Source organism: Pleurodeles waltl, chromosome 8, assembly GCF_031143425.1.
Source record: "Pleurodeles waltl isolate 20211129_DDA chromosome 8, aPleWal1.hap1.20221129, whole genome shotgun sequence".
Lineage (NCBI taxonomy): Eukaryota > Metazoa > Chordata > Amphibia > Caudata > Salamandridae > Pleurodeles > Pleurodeles waltl.
Genome location: NC_090447.1, coordinates 370,409,358 through 370,437,126, shown reverse-complemented (window position 1 = coordinate 370,437,126; position 27,769 = coordinate 370,409,358). Strand labels below are relative to the sequence as shown.

At 48.6% G+C, this 27,769-nt stretch overlaps 1 protein-coding gene across 1 annotated transcript in view; it reads left to right on the top strand.

Annotated features, from left to right (window-relative positions):
• The window catches only part of MYO16 (myosin XVI), a 2,485,855-nt gene that overhangs the window by 925,181 nt on the left and 1,532,905 nt on the right, over positions 1 to 27,769 (top strand). Inside the window, exon 12 of the mRNA XM_069204246.1 lies at positions 9,327 to 9,392. Within this exon, the coding sequence (XP_069060347.1) occupies positions 9,327 to 9,392 (66 nt within the window). The remainder of the gene's footprint in view (positions 1 to 9,326; positions 9,393 to 27,769) is intronic.

Genomic DNA, 27,769 nt, shown 5'->3' with positions numbered 1-27,769 from the left:
GCAATCCCCCCTACTCCTTGTTTGAATCAGAGATTAAAAGGCTTATTCAACTATATCTTATCACTCTGACTGTTCCATTCTTGCCCATCGGAAGCATGCCTGGGCAGTAATTGGCTCCTTTATGCCAGGTATGTCCTCCAGATTTTTCTCTTGCACATACAGGTTTTGGTTAAAAAAGGCCTTTTTGGCCCTAAGGATGGGTGATTAAAACATCTGCCCCAATGGCAGCTACTCCCTGGGGGCAGTGTGACATGTAGAGGCTGCAGCAATGCAGAGGAAACCATTGACCATGACCATGTAGTTTGCCTGTGTCCAGCTTTATTAAAGGAGCGTAGACTCTTGCTCCGGAGCAAATGGAACCAATTGGGAATACGCTCCTGTCGACAGGCTATTATTCAGTCTCTGGACCCAGACAATCCAATGTTAAATGTGTTACTGACCAAATCTGTCAAAATTGCTCGATCTAAATTTAATGGCACTGCGAGCAATGAACACATTTAGTTGGAATTCTTCCATGCTCTTGCCATTTTGCCCGTTATTGGGTAGGATGAGGAGCTCTAACAGTTATGACGATGTTTAGTGCAATTACTACCTTATGCACCATGCACTTTAGGGCTGTGTCCTATGTATATTGCCTTGTGTTTTATGTGGGGCTCCGGGTCGGGTGGTTTGTATTCTATTTTTTTATTCCTTTTTGGGAGAAATGTTTTTTAATATGTTGCATGCGTAATTTATGGTGTGCTTTTAGTTTGAACTCTGAGGGTATTTTACTATTTTTCATATTGTATTGGATTTTATTATCTGTACAATAAACTACTACTACTACATGTTGTTCTGTATGTGTCTCCTAGCTACAGCCCTAGTCCTGTTGGCAAGTACCTTGAGTAGAGGCCACTTACCCGATAATAGCTGGCAAGCATTTGTTGTGCTCATACTTGAATGTGGTATCTTTTGGCTTGATTAAAATTCACCTCTGTACAAAATGCCACAGAGTGCAGGACTATTCACTTGTTTTAGGTGCACATACAATTCATGTGTACATACAACTCTGTACCGTGTGAGATAAATTGTTCCTTTGTTTTATTCCCCTTTGTTTTTTTACAAACTTTTCATTGTATTTTCAAATTCCAAAGGAATACAGGTGTATTTCAAGACAACAGAGAGTCCTCATACAATGATACATATACAAAAAGCGAGACTCTGTTGATCCCCAGGATGGGCCACTGTCACTTTCAGGAGGGCCTGACGATGGCAGGATAGGCAAGTCAGTAGCGTCACACACCTGAGGGTTCAGGGCAGGGTCAGTAGTCCTCAACTCTGAGTTGGTGTGGTCCTGGGCATTCATCAGTTCAGAGCGTGGTGCGTCTTAAGTGTGGGCTATGGGGTGGCTTCTCAGGTCCCTGGAGGTGCTAGGCTGTGGCGGCAACAGTCATCCACTTAAAAAAGGCCTGGGTCAAAGCCTCCATTGATGGGGGCTGAGAGATCTTCCACTTCATAGTGATGGATTATTTAGCTAGGATTAGAGCAATACCTAGGAAGTGTATCTCTGCCTAAGTCACCTTCCTTCCTGTAGATGATCCCTGGAATGCCCGTGATCTCTTTGAGACATGCCAGTAGATGTTTCCAAAAGGCTCTGATCTGGGGGCCGTCTCAGAGCATATAACTCAGTCCCCCTGCCAGGATGCTACATATGACACACATGTCTGGGGTTCCTGGAAATATTGTGGCATTCCACTATGGAGTGAGACACAGGGCCTGTACATTATGGAAAAAGTGACTCAATTATAAATGATCATTCCTGTTCCTCCCACACCTCCCTCGGAGGCTGCAGCTGTATTGGGGTTTGATCAACTAGTGCTCTGCCAATCCAGCTGATCACTCTCCAGCAACTTCCAGTGTGTGCAGGAATTGGAGGAGATGGTGACTGCCAGGCTCCATGTCCTGGAATGCCCAGATGTCATAGAGGGAGCCTTTCAATGTGGGGTGTGGTAGGAACTGGCCCTCGTGCAACCCACACTGGTCCATCAAGCTTCCTTTCCTGGAATAGATGTCCTAGGGTATAGGTTATGAGGTCCTGCCTGGCCCCAAGGTCCCATGTCTTGCTCAGTGACCATACACTGTCTGGTCTACACGTTGAGGAGAGGAGTAGAGAGGACACATCGAGTCCAGGTGTTAGTGACCTTTAGGACACTGGTGAGGGATGTCAGCACCACCTGAAGTAGGAGGGAGCCATATCTTGGACATTTCCCTGGGAATGATAAACTTAATAACTTGATCAGATAGAGTGGGGGGGTTAGTTGTATCCGTGTCTTCTATGTATCAGTCTGCTCACCAATAGGATAACCATTGCAATTGGGCCACCAGATAGTTGGATCCCTGGAATGCCCGTGATCTCTTGATAGTAGGATTCACAACTGGGGGCCCAAAGGCCTTTCTGATCAGGTGGGAGTAGCAGTTTTCGAAGGGTCACCCTTCTGCAGCAGTTATGCCACACAAGGACTCCCAGGAGCTTATGCCAAGATTCACAAAATAATATAGGAGATGGGGGAGCATCACTATTTTGGAGATGGCAATGCAGCCCATCGCTGACAGGGGAAGAGTGTGCCAGAATGTTAATTGCAAGCAGGGAGACATTACCAATTCAGTTAAATAGCTGTCTCAGAGGTCCTGGGAAGAATAATATTTATGGATAACCAAGTGTCTCAATAAAGTGGATTTCCAAGCGACTGGGCAATCACCTATGTCCAGGTGTATTCATCCATGGTTGGAGACAGAGGAAATAGGTAGGATGTATCCCAGCTCACTTGGAGACCTGAATGAGTGGCAAGTTTCACCGGAAGACCCACAATCTGAGAGTGGTCAAAGGTCAAAGCTTTAGGGCAGAATAGGAGATAATTGACATAAAGTGAGCTGGTGTGAGTATGGTCCAGGAGGGGAATACCCCATTCATGGCTACCTTGCCAGGCCTGGGCTCCCAAGTGCTCCATCAGTAGTGCAAATAACAGGGGAAAAAGAGGTCACCCCCACTTAGCACCTCTGCCAACTGGAATGGCCTTGGAATGTAATCCATGACATATCACACCCAAAATGTGTTGCTCGAGTAGAGGATGCAGATGAGTGTGATCAGCCAGGCACCAAAAGCAAATTTGGACAGGACACAGAACAAATAGATCAATCTGAGGGAATCAAAAGCTTTTAGCAGATCGAACAGCAAAGCTTCTGCTCAGAGCCAGTTCCCCGGGTCTGATTACATAATTCAATAGAACTGAACAAATTCATTTTGGGCCACATGAACCAGGTGGGGTATTACTTGCTGAATGCAGGTAGCTAAGATCCTGCTGTGTGTATCATAACCCATGTTCAATATGGCTATTGGGCAATACAAGGCAGTTCTATGGGGTCCCCGCCAGGTTCAATAAGGAAGCCAACAAAGCCTCTTAGATCTTGGCTGCGATTTTCCCAGTATCTGTGACCATTGTGTACAACTTTGTCAGTTTGGGGGCTAGGAGGCCTGCATGTATTTTGTATTTGGCTGGGAGGCTCTCCGTTAAAGGAGATTTCCCAGTCACTAGTTCTGCAATAGCGGCCTTGATGTCTAGGACTGTGACGGTGGTTATGAGGTCCCTCCGACTGCCACAGAGAGCCTAAGAATCTGGCTGGCTTTCAGGAACTCACATATGGCATCCTGTGGTGTGTCCATAGAGAGGTGCTATAGGGTTCTATAGTAGACAGCAAAGGCATCATGGATAGCGTGTTACATGTGCAGGAAGGTGTCATCGGAACAAATGACGGAGATCACCAGGGGTTTCCTCGATTCCCTATTGGTTAAACACACCTGAAGGCATTCTGATCTATTGCTCTCAGAGTGAGTGGGAGCGGTGTAAGAGGTATAGTCCAAGCAACATAAATGCTTCATTAGTCTGGCCTCTTCCTCACGATATAGAGCTACCAAGGGGCGAAGTGATGGGTCCTTGATGACATACCTTTCCAGGTCAGTGTATGTCTGTGCAGAAGTGAATAATGTCCAAAGTATTGATTTGCATTCCCTGAGATTGTCTGGGTGTAGAGCCCTCTACCTATTACCTTAAAAGCCTCCCATTCAACCGTGGTTGAGGAGGCATCCCCGACTATGCTCAAAACATTTGAAAATGTTATCTAAAATAGTTTGCCATTACTACATTACTCTCTGTCTCTCCTGATCAGTATCCTACGGTAGACCTTCATCGCTTTTTCTACACCCTCCGTTTGTAATTTTTATATTACCATGTACACCATTTACATTAAAAAAGAGGCTTCTTTATGGTCCTTGCCAAAGGCTCCACACCTCATGAAAGGTCCTTGGTGACAGAATAATGTAGTGGAGTTCCACCAGGATATTGTTTCACTCCTGATCTTTTCAATTGCACTGTACACCATCATACATACCCCTTATTCACATAGGGACTTTTCTTTGAGGAGAGCTCCTCCTGTTCTCAGGAGTTGTAGCCCACACCACATCAGGTTGTTGTGGTGTGAGGTGAGGAGGAACTCTATGATGAAGCGTGCCACTCATTTTTTATAGTGGCCAAAAGGTCATGGCCCCTCCGCCCAAAAGGAAGGGCTGTGGTATAGTTAAGAATTAGGTAGAGTCCCTCTTCACAATAGCGGTACCTCTCTATACCAATACACCCACAAGTGTTCTGAGTTATTCAGTTAACATTTTAAATTGCACATCTACTCTCTTAAAAAGTATGTAAGTACAAATAAGGACTTTACTAAAAAAACTGAGTTTTTTAAATAAACACTGCATACAAATCTGCAGTCCTCTCAAATCACATATTAATTTCTGCCAAAATCATGATTTTATTTCATCCACCATGCTAAACCCAGATGGAAGGAGTAAAATGTTGAGACAACAAAAACAAAGACAGCATGCATTGGCAAGGCTCATAGGTATGTTATTCATTTTTTCTGTGCAATATTTAGTTTTTGTGCCTCATATATTTGCAGCTTTCTTTTCATTCTCTAGGTTTACAGTGTTTCTCCTATGCAGTGTGAGAATCCTGAGGACCAAAACATAGGGAAAATACGTTTGAGACACAGAAAGAGGCAGGTTGAAGAGAGGCATGGCACAGCAAGTGTTCATTGTGCCTACCTGATTTTTCATGTGCCAACACATTTACGCAATACACATTGGCTCTGCCAATGCTTTATAAAATATTTTCATGAAGGAAAATGTAGCCATAAAAGCGTCAGTGATTTCCATGCAAATATGACAGCTTAACCTAGTACAGTTTTTAAAAAATATTAATTTTACATTAAAAAATACATATTCTCTGAAAATGGCTGGCAAAGCTTCAAGCAGTATAGATTATTGAAGGTTCTGCTGCTACTGAGTATATTCTGCATTTGTTTCATTAGCCCCAGATAAACTAGTATTGTTGATAACTCACTGTATGATGATCTTCTGAAACATTGCTCCCTGACTCAAGAGGGAATGGGACAGAGGAGGTATGGAGGTGCCAGACATAGAACTGTATTATTTGGTGGCACACCTTCAGCATGCAGTCCACTGGTTAGATGGTTAGGATAACTGGGAAAAGTCACGCTTCACTGGCACCCACAACGGCATCATTGGGGGCACTGTTAATGAGAAGGAAGGGGGTCCTGAACTCGCCTCCTTGTGTGACCAGACTATTACGCAGGCTTTGGGAAAGAGTGGTCCAGCGAGTGCAGCAACGAGAACCGTACACTCAGGATTTGGACCTCAGGATAGTGCGATTATTGGCAGAGAGAACACAATCAATGGTGCTTTATAAGTGGCGGGAGGGTGGGTGTATTATGTTATCGGACATTTACCTGGAGGGCCGCTGTGTTACTATGCAGGGTGCATTTAAGTTGTTTTGCCTGTGCCGGGGTCAATTCCTACATTATGCAAAATTCACAGCAACAGCACAACAACTTAGGTCATTGTTTCCAGAGGCCCCGGGTATCACACAGACGAAGGTTCCTCTCCTCACCCTGGCAGGAGTGGTAATAAACTGGTCACCCAATTATATTAAGCATTGAGTACAAATATATGGATACTGCTACTCCGGGTGGAAGCGGCCTTGCACATTAATAGCGATGACCCTATTCTTCCCAAAGACTGTCTCACAATACTCAGCAGTGTCTGTAAAGTTTCAGTTAATGCACAATTTAAACTGGTATAATATAACTTTGTAGACATGAACTACCTCTCCCCTAAAATATTACATGCTATTTATCCAGTCACTGATCTGAAGTGTGCTAGATGTGGTAGTACTGAGTAGTGTGACACTGCTCAGTTACTGTGATTTACTGGGAGGGGATACTGCCCCAAATAAAAAATGTAACATTATGGGAGGCCCCTGCATGATTATATAATGTCTGTTGAGCCTGCTCTCAGATAGAGCTCAGAGGAAGCTGAGTAGGTCATTCACAGTACTGGGTCCTCTAGTGGCTAAGAGGCATATTGCAATTAGTTGACTAAGTGCTAGACCCCCCCTTTGCTTAGGAATTGTGCGAAAGACCTACTGGAGTGGGATGGAGCGGAAGAGGTGCACATTTGAAGAACGCTTTGAAATGAGAGAGTAGCACATGATTTTTCTTTCTTGGGGAGTCATGATGCAAGTGCTGATGGGACCTCTGGAGGAGATTCTATCTGGATAACTGCACTGCAACCTGTGCCATGTGGGAGGTGACTCAGACTCTAGTAAAGAATGAAAGTAGGAAGGGTCACTGGACAAGGCTCTGACAATAGCCATTCAAATTGTCTTACATTGTGAATGATCGACTGTTGCACTAGGATGCTCTTCTTCACATATTGGCCTGGAAGTTTGGGGGGTGGGAGCAGATGGGGAAGTTCAACTTTTGAGTTGGTAAAATGCCTATAATGTTATCGGTATGTACTAGTTGCTACTTGAGGCACATTCATGGTGCATAGTACTGTGCTACAAATGTTGAGGTTGACCTCAAAGACTGAAGTTTTGTTTTGTAATGATATCTTGAAGTACTATACATACAGGCATGCTTGTGAAATGCCCAAAAATATTTTTGAAAAACATGGCTCTTTGAACAGTATTCCCCATTATAAAATCCTGATTATATACCCACGTTTCAGACTTTAAGAAAAACACATTTTAAAAAAGAGAAAATATATGTGTGGCACCTAGTTGTTTTGAAAGTCTCATTGTGGTTCATCCTGGGATAAATATACTATAAACGCTGAAAAGATAACTACATAAATGTGTTCTTACATCGCTCCTATCGAACTTCAGTCCTTTGACCTTGAAATTAAACAGTTTCTTTAGCAATAGATGAATACCACACATGTTTTGTTCTTCATCAGGCTATTAAACGATGGACATGGAATAGTAAAGGTACAAGCAGGTGCTACCACTTGTCTGCTCCCAAAAACAATTAAATTCCTTAATGCTGAGAAACTGATGGCCATTTGGCTGCAAATAAAATGATTTCTCCATGAACGTTAGCCATACATGCATTTTGACTAGACCTCCACTCTCTCCTGTCACACTATCCCCTCCTCAGATGGTACCCACTGTTAACAGCTGAAGTCACTGTCACAGTCTTGCCCACCAGTGGCCATTGCCGTGACTCATTGCATAAAATCGAGCAAGGCATGTTAGTCAGAAGTAATTACGTAATCATCAGAAATATATTTGTTAAAGTACACCACAAGTCAAGAAAATGTCAGCAGGAAAAGGGAAATAGTCCATGATAAACTGACTGCAGAATCTTTATAAAATAGTGCTATGGATGAGCAACACACTCAGAAACTCACAATCTCAATTATATATTAAATCAATATCTGACTCGTACTCAAACAGTAAAACATAGGGCCAGATCTACAAGAAAGTGTTGCATTGGTCCCAATGTGTAACTTTTCTTGCATTGCTCCTGCCCTACCTAACGACACTATGGCTGTGCCATATTTAGAGTATAGTGCACCATGGTGCTCGTTTCCACAATAGCGTCATAATTTATTACGCTAATGTAGCGCTTTGCTGGATTAACGCCATAAATTATGGTGCTAGTGCAGCAAAGCACTAGGGAGGCCCATAGGCTACTATGGGCCCGTCACTTTAAAGCCTGCCCTGAGGAGGCATTAAAATTTACAGGAAACATTTTGTAGTGAAATCTTGTAGATTTCAGTGCACCATTTTTTGTGGCCTCCCTGAGTGGAAACGCCCCCCCTTGCATACATTATACCTGGTGAAGGTATAATGTGGTGCAACGGGTTACAAAGTGGTGCAATGCTAGCATTGCGTCACTTTGTAAATATGGTGCGGGGCAATGGCCTCCTCAATGCCACATTCACCTTAAAGAAATGATGCTAGTGTGGCGCAAGAAGGCACGAGGGCCTTGTAAAACTGGCCCATAGAGTTGAAATGAGTGAACCGATTTTGAGGAAAACAAAGTGGATGAATAGAATTTTAAACACTCTTATCCTAAAGCAACCCAAAAACATAAAACAGCAGCATATCCCAGTGGCATAAACTTCATTTTGTCAGCTGATCAAACGACACAAGGGAAACTGGGCTAGCACAGTTGGCTAACCAAGAAACAAGATTTCAGCTCTACATTTAATCATATACATGTTCATAAATTACAATAATTACAATGCATGTTTAATAGGACAAGCTGAAAAGAATGCATGATAATATTATTTGAAAACCACGTCCTTCTTGGGGTTCAAGACACAGGTTATATGTGCAGTAATGACGAACATGTGGCACTTGCAGGTATATACTACAGTGGAAGGAGACATCCACTGATAGGACAAAATGCTTATCGTGGTGTCATCAACCACTGATCAGTGGAATCTATTTCCTAACAGTTGTATGGATCTTGACTTCAAGTTTAGCAATTATAATCTACACCAAGAGTCAATTCATCACACACTGACAATTGACATACAAGGTGTGGCCTTTGACAATGTCACCAACCATGTATCTGGATCACAACAGGGACATAACCAGGATAAGTCATCATGTAAATGGAACCCAAAAGTGCAAATCAGAAAACTCATAAAAAGGTGACTGGAAACAATGCAGTGTAGGCATTTCATGAATGGAGCTGGCCCTGTAGATATCATTCATTTTCACTCACCTGAAAGGGTTTTCACTCACTACTAGCTTAAAACCAACCTGAAAGCTGACTGAGCTGTCTTCTCGATTTCCTCTTGTGACACTGCCATTGTGTTCAGATAAGAGTCCCTTTTTACTGCTCAGGATGCTCTTACTTCACTGGTAATTTGAGTTAGTAGGTTTTTTTTTACTGTTAACGTTTTATTGTGTTTCTTTCAGACATATATTGGGAACATACTGTTGCTTGTTAATCCTTACAAAGAACTTCCAATATATTCAACAATGGTAAGTGTTCTATATATAAGTGTACACTTTCTCTAAAAAATTGTTATTGAATTTGAGTACAGGAGCATACAAAGAAAAACTGTGTAGGTGTATCTATTTTATATTGTTTACGACAGGGCAAATGATAATGTTCATTCTAATTAGACTATGGGTACAGAAACAGAAGTAGACATCAGTATACATCTAAGACAACTGTGAGGACATTTCTGTGAATAAAGGCAAGGCACCCGAGGCATCCAAGCCAAATGATCAAATGTGTGGTACTCATGCAAGTGGTGTTTAGTTTGTGATGCATTATCAAAACAGTAAAAAAAAGCTGATATCACTAATCTGACTTTTATGTACATGGGAGACAAGTCCTCCAATTATGGGATCTAATGGATGAATCCAGGTTTCAGTCGCTATTGATTTTGTATGCGGTGGTTAGTAACATAAACATATTACTGATGTTAGTGTCAGTAGTGAAAAGGTGGGATATTTTGAACTGCTTACAGTAACTTTTTCATATATGCTAAATCCTATCTCCATGGCATAGCAAATTACTATTCAGAAATATGTGATTGAGAGCTAAGCCTGCACACTGTATGATGAGTATGTTTAATGTGAAATCCTAATGTGTGAGGCGATGCAGGCCCAGTCTCAGATAAAGTCTTTCAGGAGTTAAATGAGACCACAGTACAAACATTGAGGGTGATTTTGCCCCATAAAGTGAAAGGGGAGTGTCTAGGGAAGAAGGGTGGTCAAACAGCAGAGGGTAGCTCTATAGACAGACAGTCAATCACCAAAGTTTCATGTGCCCATGGATTAGTACATTGTTTTATCTCAAGATTCATATGCTCATGAATGAATACAATGTATCATCCAGGATAGTAATTGTATAGGGTGTAGCCTAAAAAGTGTTGTGAGTGGTGGGGATTGTGCAGCGGTCCCACATACAGGGACCTGAATGGTAGGATTTAGGCTCTATCTCCAGGTTGAGGATTCAAAATGTTCAGGTTGGGACTGTACCTCTATGTTCATCATCCAGAAAACAAAATATAGTTTCACTTCTATGGACTCTAGAAAGAAAATCTGGTACCAAGAACAGCATTCCTAGTACTGGCTTTCTTCAAACACTATGGTGGTCATTCCAACCTCGGTGGTAAAAGGCACTTACCGCCAGACAGAAGACCGCCATAACACCGCCGCGGTCGCGGTAAACTGCCACGGTCATTCTGACCCACACTAGGCAAACCGCCAATATACCGCCATCCACAAAAGTCCGCCACACCAAAGGTCAGCGATAAACTGGCGATGACCAAACCTCCACCGTCACGCCAACAGAAATACACCCATGCCATTACGACCCACGAATCCACACGGCGGTCTTTCAACCGCGGTATTCTATTGGCGGTACACACCACTGCGATCGAAATACACATACACCTACAAAACACTACCACATTGGACAATTCGAAATACACACACCTGATACACATACACACACCACTCCCACACACCCAATACAATATAAAACACACACCCACATCACCCACAAACCCCTACGGCCAAAAATTTCGAACGAAGACCAGAGAGAGACACCACAGTCAACTACCAAGCATCCACAGGCACACAATACCAATACACACAGAACTTCCACGCACCTCACACAACACACCACTAAATAGCACCCCACCTATCACTACACACTCCACCCCACACATTATCCACACCACCCCATGGCACCTCAAAGACACCCCAGGTTCTCAGATGCTGAACTCAGGGTCATGGTGGAGGAAATCCTACGAGTAGAGCCCCAGCTGTTCGGGACACAGGTGCAGCACACCACCATTGCCAGGAAGATGGAGCTATGGAGCAGAATAGTGGACAGAGTCAACGCTGTGGGACAGCACCCAAGAAATCGGGGTGACATCAGGAAGAGGTGGAACGACCTACGGGGGAAGGTGCGTTCCATGGTATCAAGGCACAACATCGCGGTACAGAGGACTGGCGGCGGACCCCCACCTCCTCCCCCCGAATTTACAACATGGGAGGAGCAAGTCTTGAACATCCTGCATCCTGAGGGACTCACTGGAGTATCTGAAGGAATGGACTCTGGTAAGTCTCATCTTCACTACTTCATCCCCCCCACCCCACCTGCATGCCAACTCATACCCCCATCCCTCACCCCCTTCACAACTACCCCTTGCAAATGTCTCACCATCACAACCCACCCATCCCAAAACTTAGCTCTGCATGCGGCCCCAAAGCATGGACACCCATCACCAAAGCATGCCCAATGCACATACCCATCACCCCCCCCCCCAAAACACCATCACAACAGCCCCCACAAAGGAATGCCAGCACTGGGGTACACGAGCACCCACCCATTGCACGCCATTGGCACACACAGAAGCAATAACCATACTTTTATACCCCTGCAGGAAGCAAACGCCAGGTCACCGCGCAGGCGGGTCCACAAATGTCCCCTCCACCCCCAGAAGAGGCCCACAGTGATGACAGCAGCTCTGTCTCCCTGGATCTAGATGACCAGCCCGGTCCATCGGGGACTTCTGGACAGTCGGTTCCCCTCAGACAGGCACAGGCCACAGCAGACCTACCCCCCTCTGGGAACACCAGCACAGCACCCACCCAGCGGGCCCATACCTCTGTCCCCAGGACACGTCAATCAGCGGTGTGTCCACCACTACAGGGAACCCAGGCTAACCCACCACCCCAACAACAACAGGGACCTGGGGCAGTGGTAGTGGGCACACGGTACAGGGGACGGAGGCCCAAGAAAACAGGGGAACTGGGAGGGCAGCTGTGCGACGGGGGGGGACAGGCCAAGGGAACCCACTCTCCACGAGGCCCTCTCCTCCATCATGGGAGCATACCACCACTCCCAGGAGACGATGGCGACGGTCCTGGCCAGGTTTCAGGAAATCCAGCTTCTGCAGGAACAACAGTATATGGGGTTCAGGGAGGAACTGAGAAACATCAGTACCACCATGGGTACCATCGTAGTGGCCCTGAATGAGTTAATCTCCACATTGCGGACCACTCTGGCACCTCAAAGGGCCCCTGACACTAGCATGGACCAAGAACTGGCTTCCACCTCCGCCGGCGCTAGTGGACAGGAGGCCCCGACAGAAGACCAACAGGCCACCAGAACCCCACCCCCTGCAGAAGGAGAACCACCCCACAAGCGGGCCCTGAGATCCAGGAAGAAGACAGAGTAACATGTCAAGACCCCCGCCAGCAAAGGATACCGCCCTGATTGTCATCCCACTGTCCCACATTGTCACCCTGTCCAACCTTAAACTGCCCCTGCTCCACTTCCCACAGGCATTTGGACAATGCACCTGTGAACCTGATAGTCTGGACTCTGCCATGGACAATCCTCCACCATCACCCCTCACCGATTTGCAACCACCCATCCAAATTAGAGCACTTGAATAAACACACTTATTGCAAATAAACAATCTGGAGTCTGTCTGTGATTTTAACAAATGTATTAGACATGACAGTGCCAAAATTGTTATTCACATTGTGATGCCAAAAAAACGCTGTCACACAGCTGTAGTCCATGGGGAAACTAAGCAGATGTCACGCAGTGGGGCCCACAGCTCTGAAAACGGAAGGGAAAGTCACAACACAGTTACCATACACTGGGGGAAAAAGTCAGACAGTAGAGAGGTAGGAGTCTTTAAGTAAATGTAATATGCCGGTGTCTACTCTTACCTGTGTGTCACTGAAAGTATTGCTCTATTACTGTGTTCCTGTTGTCTATGTCGTCCTCTTCGGCTTCCTCTTCTTCACTCTCCAAAGGCTCCACAGCTGCTACAACACCACCATCTGGACCATCCTCCTGCAGAAAAGGCACCTGGCGGCGCAAAGCCAGGTTGTGAAGCATACAGCAGGCCACGATGATCTGGCACACCTTCTTTGCTGAGTACATTAGGGATCCACCTGTCATATGGAGGCACCTGAACCTGGCCTTCAGGAGGCCAAAGGTGCGTTCGATCACCCTCCTAGTCCGCCCATGGGCCTCATTGTAGCGTTCCTCTGCCCTGGTCCTAGGATTCCTCACTGGGGTCAATAGCCAGGAAAGGTTGGGGTAACCAGAGTCCCCTAATAGCCACACACGGTGCCTCTGTAGTTGACCCATCACATACGGGATGCTGCTATTCCGCAGGATGTAGGCGTCATGCACAGAGCCAGGGAACTTGGCATTAACATGGGAGATGTACTGGTCTGCCAAACAGACCATCTGTACATTCATCGAATGATAACTTTTCCTGTTCCTGTACACCTGTTCACTTTCTCTGGGGGGTACCAAAGCCACATGGGTCCCACCAATGGCACCTATGATGTTGGGGATATGTCCATGGGCATAGAAGTCACCCTTCACTGTAGGCAAATCCCCCACATCAGGGAAAACGATGTAGCTCCGCATGTGTTTGAGCAGGGCAGACAACACTCTGAACAACACCTTGGAAAACATAGGTTGAGACATCCCTGATGATATGGCCACTGTTGTTTGAAATGACCCACTTGTTAAGAAATGGAGTACTGACAGCACCTGCACTAGAGGGGGGATCCCTGTGGGTTGGCGGATGGGTGACATCAGGTCTGCCTCCAGCTGGGCACACAGTTCATGTATAGTGGCTCGGTCAAGCCTGTATGTCAGAATGACATGTCGTTCCTCCATTGTCGACAGGTCCACCAGCGGTCTGTACACGGGAAGATTCCTCCATCTCCTCGCATTGCCAAGCGGACGGTGCCTAGGAAGGACAACAGCGAGCACAGAGTCAATCAACCCACAGGTACGTTCCCACAGCTTGCACACAACACGATTCACTATGCATTGAATGGTGTGTATGAGTGTTGAGGAAAGGCCTAGGTATGTGTGACGCAGTAGAAATTAAGCCATGTGGGCCCTTGAAATGGCGGCTGCCTGACCTGTGAAGTGTGACAATGGGATGTGAGGTCAATGCGCTGGCGGGGCACACCGTGGCGGTAGGCGGTCGAAGACCGCGGCGCAAAGCCGCATTGGTTAACATTGAAACCTATGGGTTTCAGGAGCCAATGACGATGTGCGCCGGCGGTCGCGGTACGCACCGCCGCGGTACGCACCGCCACGGGCGTGACCGCCATTTTCTATCAGCTTAATCACTCGATACCTGATCTTCCACAGGAGAGGACCTACACTGCAAGTGCTACTGTGACCTCGGTCTGGAAGAGAAAATGGCTGCTGCGACTGGGGAAAGGGCCCCTGCCTTCACTTCTGAAGAATTGGAGAAACTCGTGGATGGGGTCCTCCCCCAGTATGCGCTACTCTACGGTCCTCCAGACCAACAGGTAAGTACACTGGGAGCATGCTTTGTGGGCAATGCCTGGGTTGAGTTGGGTGGATGAAAGATGGTGGGGAGGGGAGCAATTGAGTCATGCAACAGATGAGAGCATGTGCCACATGGCAAGGGTGGGGATGGGGGGCCACTCACATCGAGCATGCAGAAGGTGATGACAATTTTTCTCTCCCTGTACATGTCACATAGGTCAGCGCCCACCAGAAAATCGCTATTTGGCGTGCCATCGCCAAGGACGTCCGGACCCTGGGGGTCCACAACAGACGGGGCACCCACTGCCGGAAGAGGTGGGAGGACATCCGCCGCGGGAGCAGGAAGACGGTGGAGGCTCTGCTGGGGATGGCCTCCCAACGTAGGAGGGGTGCCAGTCGTCAATTGACCCCCCTAATGTCCCGAATCCTGGCGGTGGCCTACCCCGATTTGGATGGGCGCGTGAGGACATCACAGCAGACACAAGGGGGTGAGTACACTCTCATTCTGGTGACTTTGCGCGCAGTGGAGGTGTCTGGGTGGAGGAGGAGGGCTGTGGGTCTCCCTAGGCCAGGGCGAATTCTGTAGGCTAGGTCCCTCCGTAAGGCATGGCCCTGTGCCCCCACCTCTGTAGGGTGCCAAGTTCAGGTATCCATGGCCCTGTGTCATCTATGTGTGCAGTTGTCGTCGATAGGCTTGTAGGCCTGTCCCACGGATTGCGTAGTGGACCCCAAGTGCGCGGCGTAGTGCAGGGGGCTTCTGTGTCTGTCTTGTCCGCCAACGGTAGCGGTAATCCATGCACTCAACATGTCTTTATTTCTCCCCCCCCCCTTTTTTGTGGTCTTCCTGTTCATGTGTGCATCAGCATCATCAGGCGGAGGAGAAGTGGATCGGAGCACGAGGGGGTTGCATCTCACATGGCCATGGCGGGCCATGCAACTGACTCGGATTTCACCAGTGAGACGGAGGGCGAGGGGAGCTCCACAGCGGGGACTCGTGCTGATGTCAGTGGCAGCGACTCGTCCTCTGAAGGGAGCTCCCTTGTGGTGGCCACCCAGCGCACCAGCACCGCCCTCCCAGCAGCCCCTCAGCCTTCGCCCCGTGCCTACTCACCCAGGAAGGTGGGCATCTCCTTCGCCCCAGGCACCTCAGGCCCTGCCCCAGTCACCCCTGCTGCCCTCAGTGAGGAGGTCATTGACCTCCTGAGGACCATCATTGTTGGGCAGTCTACCCTTTTGAATGCCATCCAGGGTGTAGAAAGGGAGGTGCACCGGAGTAATGCATACCTGGAGGGCATTCATTCGGGTCAGGCTGCCCATCAGCAATCGTGCAACGCTCTGGCCTCAGCACTGACGGCATCAATTGTCCCTGTCTCTAGCCTCCCCCCTCCAACTTCCTCCACCCAGACCCAATCCCCAGTACCTCTGCCTATCCCAGACACACCATCAGACCAGCCTGCACACACCTCAACACCCAAGGGAAGCTCATCCAGACATAAGCACCACACATCACACAAGCATTCACACAAGCAACATCCACATGCAGACATACCAACAGCCACTGCCTCCACTGTGTCCCCCTCCTCCTCGTCTCCCTCCTCCCTCCCTGTGACGTCTCCACTCACACTTGCATGCACAACATCTTCAGCCACTGTGTCCATCACCAGCACACCTACCAGAACACTCCGCACACGTGCAGTCACCACCCCCACGACCATTTACACGTCCCCTGTGTCCTCTCCCAGTGTGTCTGTCACCCCCTCTTCCAAACCACACAAACGCAAGCAGCCACCCACCCAACAGCCATCCACCTCACGACAGCCTCCAGCCCAAGCACCTGCACCCAAAGACACCAGACTTCACACTCCTACAACCACATCCTCTTCCTCCACTCCCATACCCACTACACCTACCCGTCACTCTCTTTCCAAATTGCTTTTCCTTGCCAACCTTAACCTCTTTCCAACAACTCCCCCACCCCGTCCATCTCATAAGACTGCAATCAGCACCTCAGCCACCACCAAACCAGGACCTATCAGGACTGTTGTCCAAGGACTGTGCAGTCCCCCACCCTCAAGGGCAACAACTCCGGCGAGGAGCCAAGGCACGGCCAGCCCACCCCCGGAAAAGCACCCAAAAGTTAGCAGTGCCCGGCGCGAGAGGCCACGGACACCAGGGACCAAAATCCCTACCCTGGCTCCGTCTGGAAGTGGGGTGCCACCTGGCACACCGCCAAAGGTGTCAAAGGGCCACAGACGACCAGGGAATGGTGGGAAGGGCAGCACGCCCGACAAGTCCGGCAGCAGGCCAGCTGCCCAGCTGCCCAGGAGTGCCCCACCAGCCCCCTCCCAGGTGTGCAGGAGGACACCCAGAGGCCCGATACGGCAGCCCATGGGGGCCCCGCAAGCCAACGGACAGATGGGCAGGAAGGCCCTGCCAGCCACATGCCAGGTGGCGAGTGACACCCATGCCTGGTCCGGAACCGCTGAACTGGGCCCTTTCAAACAAGCACCGCTGAACTGGGCCCTTTCAATCAAGCACCGCTGAACTGGGCACCGCCGTCTCAAGCACCGCTGAACTGGGCACTGCCGTCTCAAGCACCGCTGAACAGGGCCCTTCATCTCAAGCACCGCTGAACTGGGCCCTTCATCTCAAGCACCGCTCCGCTGGGCCCTTCATCTCAAGCACCGCTGAACTGGGCCCTTCATCTCAAGCACCGCTCCGCTGGGCCCTTCATCTCAAGCACCACTCCGCTGGGCTCCGCCGTCTCAAGCACCGCTGAACAGGGCACCGCCGTCTCAAGCACCGCTGAACAGGGCACCGCCGTCTCAAGTACCGCTGAACTGGGCACCACCATCTCAAGCACCGCTGAACTGGGCCCTTCATCTCAAGTACCGCTGAACTGGGCACCGCCATCTCAAGCACCGCTGAACTGGGCCCTTCATCTCAAGCACCGCTGAACTGGGCCCTTCATCTCAAGCACCGCTGAACTGGGCCCTTCATCTCAAGCACCGCTGAACTGGGCCCTTCATCTCAAGTACCGCTGAACTGGGCACCGCCGTCTCAAGCACCGCTGAACTGGGCCCTTCATCTCAAGCAGCGCTGAACTGGGCACCGCCGTCTCAAGCAGTACTGAACTGGGCACCGCCGTCTCAAGCACCGCTGAACTGGGCACCGCGTCTCAAGCACCGCTGTACAGGGCACCGCCGTCTCAAGCACCGCTGAACTGGGCACCGCCGTCTCAAGCACCGCTGAACAGGGCACCGCCGTCTCAAGCACCGCTGAACAGGGCCCTTCATCTCAAGCACCGCTCCGCTGGGCCCTTCATCTAAAGCACCGCTCCGCTGGGCACCGCCGTCTCAAGCACCGCTGAACAGGGCACCGCCGTCTCAAGCACCGCTGAACTGGGCCCTTCATCTCAAGCACCGCTGAACTGGGCCCTTCATCTCAAGCACCGCTCCGCTGGGCCGTTCATCTCAAGCACCGCTCCACTGGGCACCGCCATCTCAAGCACCGCTGAACAGGGCACAGCCGTCTCAAGCACTGCTGAACTGGGCACCGCCGTCTCAAGCACCGCTGAACTGGGCACCGCCGTCTCAAGCACCACTGTACAGGGCACCGCCGTCTCAAGCACTGCTGAACTGGGCACCGCCATCTCAAGCACCGCTGAACAGGGCACCGCCGTCTCAAGCACCGCTGAACAGGGCCCTTCATCTCAAGCACCGCTCCGCTGGGCCCTTCATCTCAAGCACCGCTCCACTGGGCACCGCCGTCTCAAGCACCGCTGAACAGGGCACCGCCGTCTCAAGCACCGCTGAACAGGGCCCTTCATCTCAAGCACCGCTCCGCTGGGCCCTTCATCTCAAGCACCGCTCCGCTGGGCACCGAAGTCTCAAGCACCGCTGAACAGGGCACCGCCATCTCAAGCACCGCTGAACAGGGCACCGCCGTCTCAAGCACCGCTGAACAGGGCACCGCCGTCTCAAGCACCGCTCCGCTGGGCCCTTCATCTCAAGCACCGCTCCGCTGGGCACCGCCGTCTCAAGCACCGCTGAACAGTGCCCTTCATCTCAAGCACCGCTCCGCTGGGCCCTTCATCTCAAGCACCGCTGAACTGGGCCCTTCATCTCAAGCACCGCTCCGCTGGGCCCTTCATCTCAAGCACCGCTGAACTGGGCCCTTCATCTCAAGCAGCGCTCCGCTGGGCCCTTCATCTCAAGCACCGCTCCGCTGGGCTCCGCCGTCTCAAGCACCGCTGAACAGGGCACCGCCGTCTCAAGCACCACTGAACAGGGCACCGCCGTCTCAAGTACCGCTGAACTGGGCACCGCCATCTCAAGCACCGCTGAACTGGGCCCTTCATCTCAAGCACCGCTCCGCTGGGCACCACCGTCTCAAGAACCGCTGAACTGGGCCCTTCATCTCAAGCACCGCTGGCCCATTGGCGGAAGGGGCAGGCCCGCATCTGTGTCGGGCAGGGCTGCAGGAAGCACTCTGGGCACTAGTCCCCCTCCAGTACCAGTGGAGACTGTTATCCACTTGAGAGACTGTGGCTTTGCACTCCCCAGGATTGAACAGTGGGCAACCCACCCACTGTAGAGACTTGAGAGACTGTGGCTTTGCACTCCCCAGGATATGGCAGTGGGCAAGCCACCCACTGTAGAGACTTGAGAGACTGTGGCTTTGCACTCCCCAGGATATGGCAGTGGGCAAGCCACCCATTGTAGAGACTTGAGAGACTGTGGCTTTGCACTCCCCAGGATATGGCAGTGGGCAACCCACCCACTGTAGAGACTTGTGAGACTGTGGCTTTGCACTCCCCAGGATGGGACAGTGGGCAACCCACCCACTGTAGAGACTTGTGAGACTGTGGCTTTGCACTCCCCAGGATGGGACAGTGGCCATGGAGGCCCCTTGTGGATCTGGCGTTGTGTACTCATGTGGCTGAGGTGCCCCCCTTTCCCTTCCCCCTGAGGTGCCTGTAGTTTTTCTATCTGATGCCCCTGCAGTGTTCTCTCCGTTAGTGTCAGGTATCTTGTGTGGGCCTTGCCCATGTGATTTGGGCCCAGTGGTCCACGGACAATGACAGCTAGAATTATTGGACTTTTAATATTTATGTATATATTAGTTTTAAATGTGTGATATTTTTATAAGGCAATAATACAATATATTCGACTGTTTATGATCTATTCCTTTTGTCTTTGCATTCTTTCGGGGGGGTTTAGGGGTTGTAACAGTGATGTATTGCTATGCATTGATGTGTGTGTTGTAGTGGGTGGGGGTGGGGGTGGGTGTGTCGCGTATGTGTGTCCCCGTAATATTTTCTCCTCCCCCCTCCCCTGTGTCGTAGGTGCAGTACTCACCGTTGTCTTCTGCGCCGGCGTTCGTGCTCCTGGTAGAGGAGCAGGAATACAATAGCTGGTAGGATGTGTAATTCGGGTTCCATGCTGTCCAGATTCCTCGTGGGGTGTATGGAGGTGAGCGTTTTCGGTTTGAAATGTCTGTTTCCGCCGTGTTTTTATCGGCGGGCTACCGCCCCGGAAAAGGTGGCGGATTGGTGGGTTGTGATAGGGTGGGCGGTACATTGTCTTCCGCCTGTCTGTTGGCGGTGACCGCCGCGCTGTTTGTTTGTCCCGCCGTGGCGGTCGGAGTGTTAAAGTGGCGGTCTCTGTTGGCGGTTTCCGCCAGGGTCAGAATTCAATTTTTTTAACTGCCAGCCTGTTGGCGGGTTAGCCGCCGCTTTAACACCGACCGCCAGGGTTGGAATGACCCCCTATATCATCTTTCATTCTAACTGGCTAAATTCACTTTCTATGTTTTTAGTAAAAAAAGATTCCCATTTTGGACCTTCTTCCGATAGTTATGGTAGTTTATTTTTCTTTGATGGTGTGTTTACTTTGGGATCCACACCAAGGGATTCTTGAATGTGTTATGAAAAACCATGGTCAGGCACAGTCAACCATCTTTGAGGATTGAACCATTCATGTTTTGTGCAAGAGTCATCTCAGATGAGAGGGTGCCTTATTAGGAACTAAAACTGTCATGTGCAGTACACTATGTTTATTTGTATGGCACATTATCATCCTGGTACAGTGCAAGTGTGTGTGCCTAGCCCTGCCTGTGGTAGATTGGTGAAGCACCTTGCAGAATTCAAGAAGAGAGGAGGAAGCTCTGATGTGGATTCGGTGTCATACCACTATGTAGGAGTGATGTGGGAGAGCACTCAACCTCCTGGTCTGGTTCTGTGTATGTATGGGGTGTGTGTGAGTAGGTGTCCTGCAGAGTGGAGTTGACAGGGTGATTGATGGAAGGAGAACAATTGTTTAGGTAGGTTGGGCCTGGGGTGTGTAGAGCCTTGAATGTGTGTGCGGGGAGTTTTTAGTAAGCATGTTTCTGTATTGGGAGCCAATGTAGTTTCCTGAGGTGTAGTGTGATGTGAGTTTTGTGTGGGAGGTAAGGCTGAGTCTGGCTGCTGAATTGTGGGTGGTTTGTAGCCTTCTAGTTAAGTTGCTTTGTGATCCCAGCATAGAAAGTGTTCCCATAATCCAACTTGCTGGTGACTAGGATGTGAGTGACAGTTTTTCTAGTGTTGACTAGGAGGCATTTGAAGATCTTCCCCAGCAACTTCACCTTGTGGAATTGGGATACAGTAAGGATGTTGACTTGTGCAGTCATGTCCTGTTTGCTGTTGATGATTATTCTGAGGCTCCTCGTGTTGGTTATAAGTGTGGGAGTGGGTCGGATCTCAGCCGGCCACTAAATTGAGTCCTCTGGTGAAGTGTTCTTGCTGAAGATCACTACTTCTGTCTTGTTAGTGTTGCTCTTAAAATATTTGGCTTTTATCCAGTTGACAGCTTCACTCATGAGAGTGGTAATCTTGTTTCTTTTGCTGGGGGTATTGTCTGAGAGAGTATGAGTTGCATATTGTCTGCGTAGGAGATGATGTTGATTTTGTGTGCACAAATGATGTTAGCCAGCGGGATCATGTGAGCCTTGAAGATGGTGGGACTGATCAATAAGCCTTGAAACACTCCATATAAGAGTTTGTGGGCTTCTGAGGAGTAAGGTGACATGCTGACAGCTTGTGTTCTACTTGTTATGAAGCAGCAGAGCCAGCAGAAAGTGGGTTCTTGGATGCCAATATTGTGCAGTTGCCTGATGATGATGAGGTATGAGACCGTGTAGAATGCTTTAGAGAAGTCTAGGAGAATGAGGGCTGTCCGGCCTCTACAGTCAAGGATCATGAGGATTTCATCTGTGGTGGTGAGGAGTACCATATTCTGCTTTAGCTTGAATCTGCACTACATAGCATCAAGGAGCTGGTGGCTGCTGAGGCAGTTGAAGAGGTATTGATTGATTAGTTTCACAATGGTATTTGCAGAATATGGTAGGAATGATATGGGTCTGCAGTTGGCAAGTGTGGCTAGGTGATGGCATGGGTTTTTGAGTAGTGGCATGGTGGTGAAATTTTTCCCTGTGTCTAGGAATGTGGTTTAGTCAACGGAGGCATTGAGGTAGGGTGTTAATGCTTTGCTGATCAGTAGAAACCTTAATAGGAGGGATTTAAATCATTGTTCCCCAAATTAAACCAGGATGGAGACTGTAGATGTCATACATGGATCCTATGGTGTACAAGAAGGACAGAGCTGTGACAAGAACAGTATCTGCCATCAAATTTAAAGTTGCTTTTCTACCCCAAGAGTGACTACCAGACAGGTGTTGATTTTTGTGATGTGTGGATGCCAGTATGAAGGGCCTGCCAGAATTCATGAATATCTGCATGATAACATATAAATTGCTACCCAATTTTAAAGGGGAGTCACCATGAGTAGATCCAGACAAAGGCCCTCATTACAAGGCTGGCGGTCATGAGTCTGCCAGCCTCGCTGTGGCGGTCCTACTGCTGCAGAGCCGGCGGTAAGAACCGCCACATTAAGAGTTGTGATGCTTGGCTGATGCCAAGCCTCCACAACCCAGCCGGGCCCGCCGGTGTGGTTGCACCACTGCGGTGAGCATCTCCAACCCGGCGGCAGGCCTCAGCCTGCTGTCCGGATTACAAGGCTGCAAACCGCCAGACTTTTCGTGGCAGAACCCCACCACAAAATCCCTGGCGGTCAGGCACCCAGAGACAGGAATCTTCATTCCTGTCGCCTGCACACACATACACACATGTCTGTACACATGCACACATCCCCCCACCAGTCCACACACTGACACACACCCCCCACCCCCCTTCACACACGCATGCATATACATACACACAGTTTCAGCATACAAATACATGCACTCAGACACACCCACTCACTCAGATTCATCAACACAGACATCTCCATTCATGAGCACATAAAGGCACACACACATTCACTCACATACACGCACGCATTCAGCAACCCCCTCCACAAACATGCACAAATGCACCCAAATACACAGACCCCCTCTCCTCCCTTTGGATGCTCATTTACCTCCTCAGTCGAGGAGGACGTTTGGGAGGGGATGGGTCCTGGCGGTCTTCAGTCGCCACCACCACCACTCCAGCAGGACTCCACCAAGCCGTATTATGGCTTGTAATACGGCAGGTGGAGTCCTGCTGGTGTGGCGGTGCCAGCGATGGACCCGGCTCTGCAGCGCCGACTGCCAGCACGACTGCTGGCTGCTTTCCACCTCATTAATGGCGGAAAGCAACCAGCACTTGTAATATGGCGGTCTGCTGACCGGCAGCACTGGTGGTCGTCTGGGCAGTTGGGCTTTGGCGGTCAGTGAAATTGACCAACAAAGTCCAAATGTGGGCAAAAGTGTTGGGAAAGACCCACTAGTAAGAGACATAGCTTAATTATAGCCAGATAAGAAATGTGGCATGCCGCCTTTGCTATACCTGTAGGGATTTTACTGTGCACGTGCCAATAGAGAACTGGAAGTTATGGTGGAAACAGTGTTTCAAACATGTTTGGATAAAGAGGTACCCCATTGTGCGACAGATAATTGTGGAGTAAATGTCCCCTTCCCTAAATAGGACTGACAGGCAAAAATATTTCTCTGAACTTCCCTAAATTAACCATTGTACCACATCATATTAATTGGACATTTGACCTTTCAAATAAACAACTGAGGACTTTGAGGAATTCCATTTGATATTAGGAGAAATACCAAATAAGTCAAAAGAGCTTTGTCTAGAGAAAATTATAAACTACAGATTTGATCCCTCCCTCAGAGGTCCTAAAAGGACCAAGCCCCCACCAAGAAAGAGAATGATATTGTAGAATGTAACAGCAAATATTACAGCAATTCACTTTAGCTATGTTGATCTGGCATAGAACATACAGTGTAGTGCCAGTAGTAATTAAACAGTCAGAAAATAACCATTTATCTATCAATTCAAATTTTGCTCAACAATGTTCCTCGTTGCATGTGAATTTTCTAAATTTTATTGATGTTGCCTTAGTTTCAACAATAACATTTATTTTGTTTTCTACAATGCATTGATATTATAAAATCATGTATTATTTAGTGTTTTACAAGGTCTATCAAAATGAAATACACGTTCAAAGGTTCACTTAGACACACACTAATGTACAAATGACAACTACCTAGATTGGGATAGGTAAGTAAAATGTCACTTGGGGTCCTGGGACATTGTCTTCGTAAGAAATGACTATTTGTTGCATGAGATATCCCCAGATTTTGGCCTCAGCTCTTTTTTGCTCAAAGTCAAAATCTGAGAAGTTTAGCCCATGCTAACAAGTAGTAACGTGCCTGTGCTTCCTCTTTAAAAATGGTTGAATGGGCATAACCTTAATTGACATATTCAACACCTCTACAAATCCCTAGTATGTGGTACAAGATGTACCATGAGCCTATTAATGTTGCTAGTGGACAGCTAAACCTGTTATGTGATCCGCTGTAGTGGCAGTCAAACATGGCTTTTAGCCTACTATCAAAGCCTGACTGGAGCAGTTTAAAAACTGCAATTTATCCTGTCAAAATAAACCCTTCTAACAGAACTAAATCTCCCCTTTAAAATACTATGTCACCTTTAAGTATGCCTTATAGCTCCTAAATCAGGGTGTGTGATATTTAAATGTAGGACATGTATAACAGTGACTAGCCCCCAAAGGCTGTGTTCACTGTAGCAAGGCTGGTTGTTCCACTATGGTAGACTAATACAATTGAATAAAGCTATGTTTGGTGGGAAAACAATGAGAAACATCATTCAAGAACTCCTTGTAATATTTATTAACAGCACAAGCCACTGGTGAAATCAGGTGCTTAATAAATATTAAGGGGGAGGTACTTTTAGATAGTTATCTTTCCCTGCCTAAAGCCTCTTGAGGATAATTTGCTTTAGTCTCCCGCTGCAGCCCTCTGAGTGATCAAGCCCTCACTGATGTGAGAAATCTGCTCCCAGAGCAGTGACAAGGTCTGGGTTTTGAAAGATGTTTTTATTTCTCTGGCAGGATAATCATTGACTTCTAAATTGCATCCCCTCTCACAGGCAAATGCCAGCTGACATCTGACCAGGCCCATTATTTTGTTACCCCAGTCTGGCTAACAGCAGTCCAAGAGGGTAGGCAGATTTCCCCAGAACTCATTTAAAGTGCCCAGAGAAGAAAGGTTGCTCATTTCCCTGGCCACATCTCTGCACAATGGGAGAATAGCTTAATCATCATACATTTAGGCACAGAGTGGCACAGTGGGATTATTTGTTGTATGTTGTAGGGCACACAGGAAATGCTGCAAATGTGGGTGGAGTATCCCCTGGAGCTTTACCAGGAGCCAGGAGTCACCTCACTAACAAGCTGGTGCCAAACATAAAAGTGGCGTCTCCAGTATCCCCCCACTGAACACTATTGAACTATCAGAAGAAGACTAAGGCCCTCATTATGAACACGGTTGTTTACACTGCCTTGTTCATGCTGGCGGTCTTTCCAGTGACCGCCAGCTTCCCCGGAACACCGCCGGCCGTACAATGAACATTCCTCTGGGCCGGCGGGCGGAAACATTGTTTCCCCCGCGTCGGCCCAGAGGAATGTCTAGTCGGGACATTGCCGGCGGCTCCACATGGAGCCGCCGTCAATGTCTCTGATCGGTGGGTGCAGCTGCACCCGTTGCGCAGATCACTGCCCGTAAATCGGGCAGTGACCTGCGCGATGGGCCACTGCACAGGGGCCCCCTGCACTGCCCATGCCAAGTGCATGGGCAGTGCAGGGGCCCCCAGGGGCCCCCGGTGCACCCCTTCTGCCAGCCTGTCCCTGGCAGGGAAACCCGCCAGGGAAAGGCTGGAGGCAAAGGGATCATTATCCGAGGGGCAGCAGCGCTGCCCTGTCAGATAATGATGCCATCCACTGCCAGGCTGCCTGACGGTGGGTGAGGGCCGCCTATGGCAGTCCTCCACGGCTTCATTATGTGGCGGTGTGGGCCGCCATGCCGGCTGGTGGGATTTCCCACCACCGCGGGCCCACACTGCCACGTTCATAATGAGGGCCTAAATCTGCTGTCTGAGACCAGAGAGGAGCCCTGAAGGACTGGACCTGTTCAGACTTATACCCACTTCAAAGAAGTAGACTCTAAGGGTCATATGAATGACCTTCTATTCAAGCTACTGGAACACAGACAGCTTTAGGATGTAGTATATCCCATTTAGTTTTATGGGAATTAGGAGTTTGCTTAGACTTTTGGCTTGTGGACCTGTGCCCCCGTCAGCTAGTGAATTTTAACCTTCTTAGCCTGCTCTGTTTTAGTGCATTTATTTAAATATTTCTTCCAAGATGGCTGCTATGTATATAGTTAAGAAGATGTTTTGATTTCACGTTTTCACTGCCACTCTGTGAAAACTCTGCTATCAGCATTAAAGACAAGTGATATACATAGGTATTGACATCATGTCCCTTTCCCGCTTATGTGTGAAAGGAACATAATGTACCTTTGGAGGGAATTGTTTATGTAATTGCCTCCCATAGCATGCCTTCATATATATTGTTTGGGAACATACCTGTGTCAGGGGTCCTACAAGATCTTAATAAATACGTCTCATGCAGACAAGGTTATCAGAGGGATTTCTACCAGATGTCATCATCATCATCATCAACAAAAAAACTTTATTTGATTGTTTTTACAATCATAAAAGTCATTATACATAAAAGAAAAAGAAAACAGTTTTTGGTCAAAAAAGGAGAAAAATACAGAGAACAAAATACGCGTAAATATGAATATAAATGCAACAGGTAAAGATTTAAGAAAATGCTAAAAGTTAATAAATAATTTAATTAAAACAGATAAGATATTCTCAAAATGTGACACTTAAAAAGCTCGCCCATTTGCCTCAAGGCATTGTCTGGCCTTAATCACTGAACACAGGAACAAGGCTAATCCATTACAGACCATAATAGAGGGAAGGGATAAAAGATACAAAAAAGGTGGACGACATTGTTTAAAATACATTAATTTTAAAAGTGGTATCACAAACATTTTCCTAGGAGATAAATAAAGTTTACAGAAAAAAAGAATGTGCATTGTATTTTGATCAGAGACATTATCGCAGGGGCATTTTTGCAATTGAAGAGACCAATCATTAATCAGGGGAAAACTAACGAGGCGATGGAAAGACTCTAGTCTCAAGCGCGTAAGGACAAACCGATGTCTTGGGTTCGTGACTTTACTTAAGTATGGTTCCATTCCATTTGTTTGCTGTATCATGTGGTTTCTCCTGACACTATGGGGGTGATTCTAACATTGGCGGGCGGCGGAGGCCGCCCGCCAATGTTCCCCCTCCAAAATACCGCTCCGCGGTCAAAAGACCGCTGAGGGTATTTTGGGATTTGCCCTGGGCTGGCGGGCGGCCGCCAAAAGGCCGCCCGCCAGCCCAGGGCAAATCGACCTTCCCACGAGGACGCCGGCTCCAAATGGAGCCGGCGTAGTGGGAAGGTGCGACGGGTGCAGTTGCACCCGTCGCGTATTTCAGTGTCTGCTTTGCAGACACTGAAATACTTTGCGGGGCCCTCTTACGGGGGCCCCCAGGGGCCCCCAGGGGCCCCGCGACACCCCCTACCGCCATCCTGTTCCT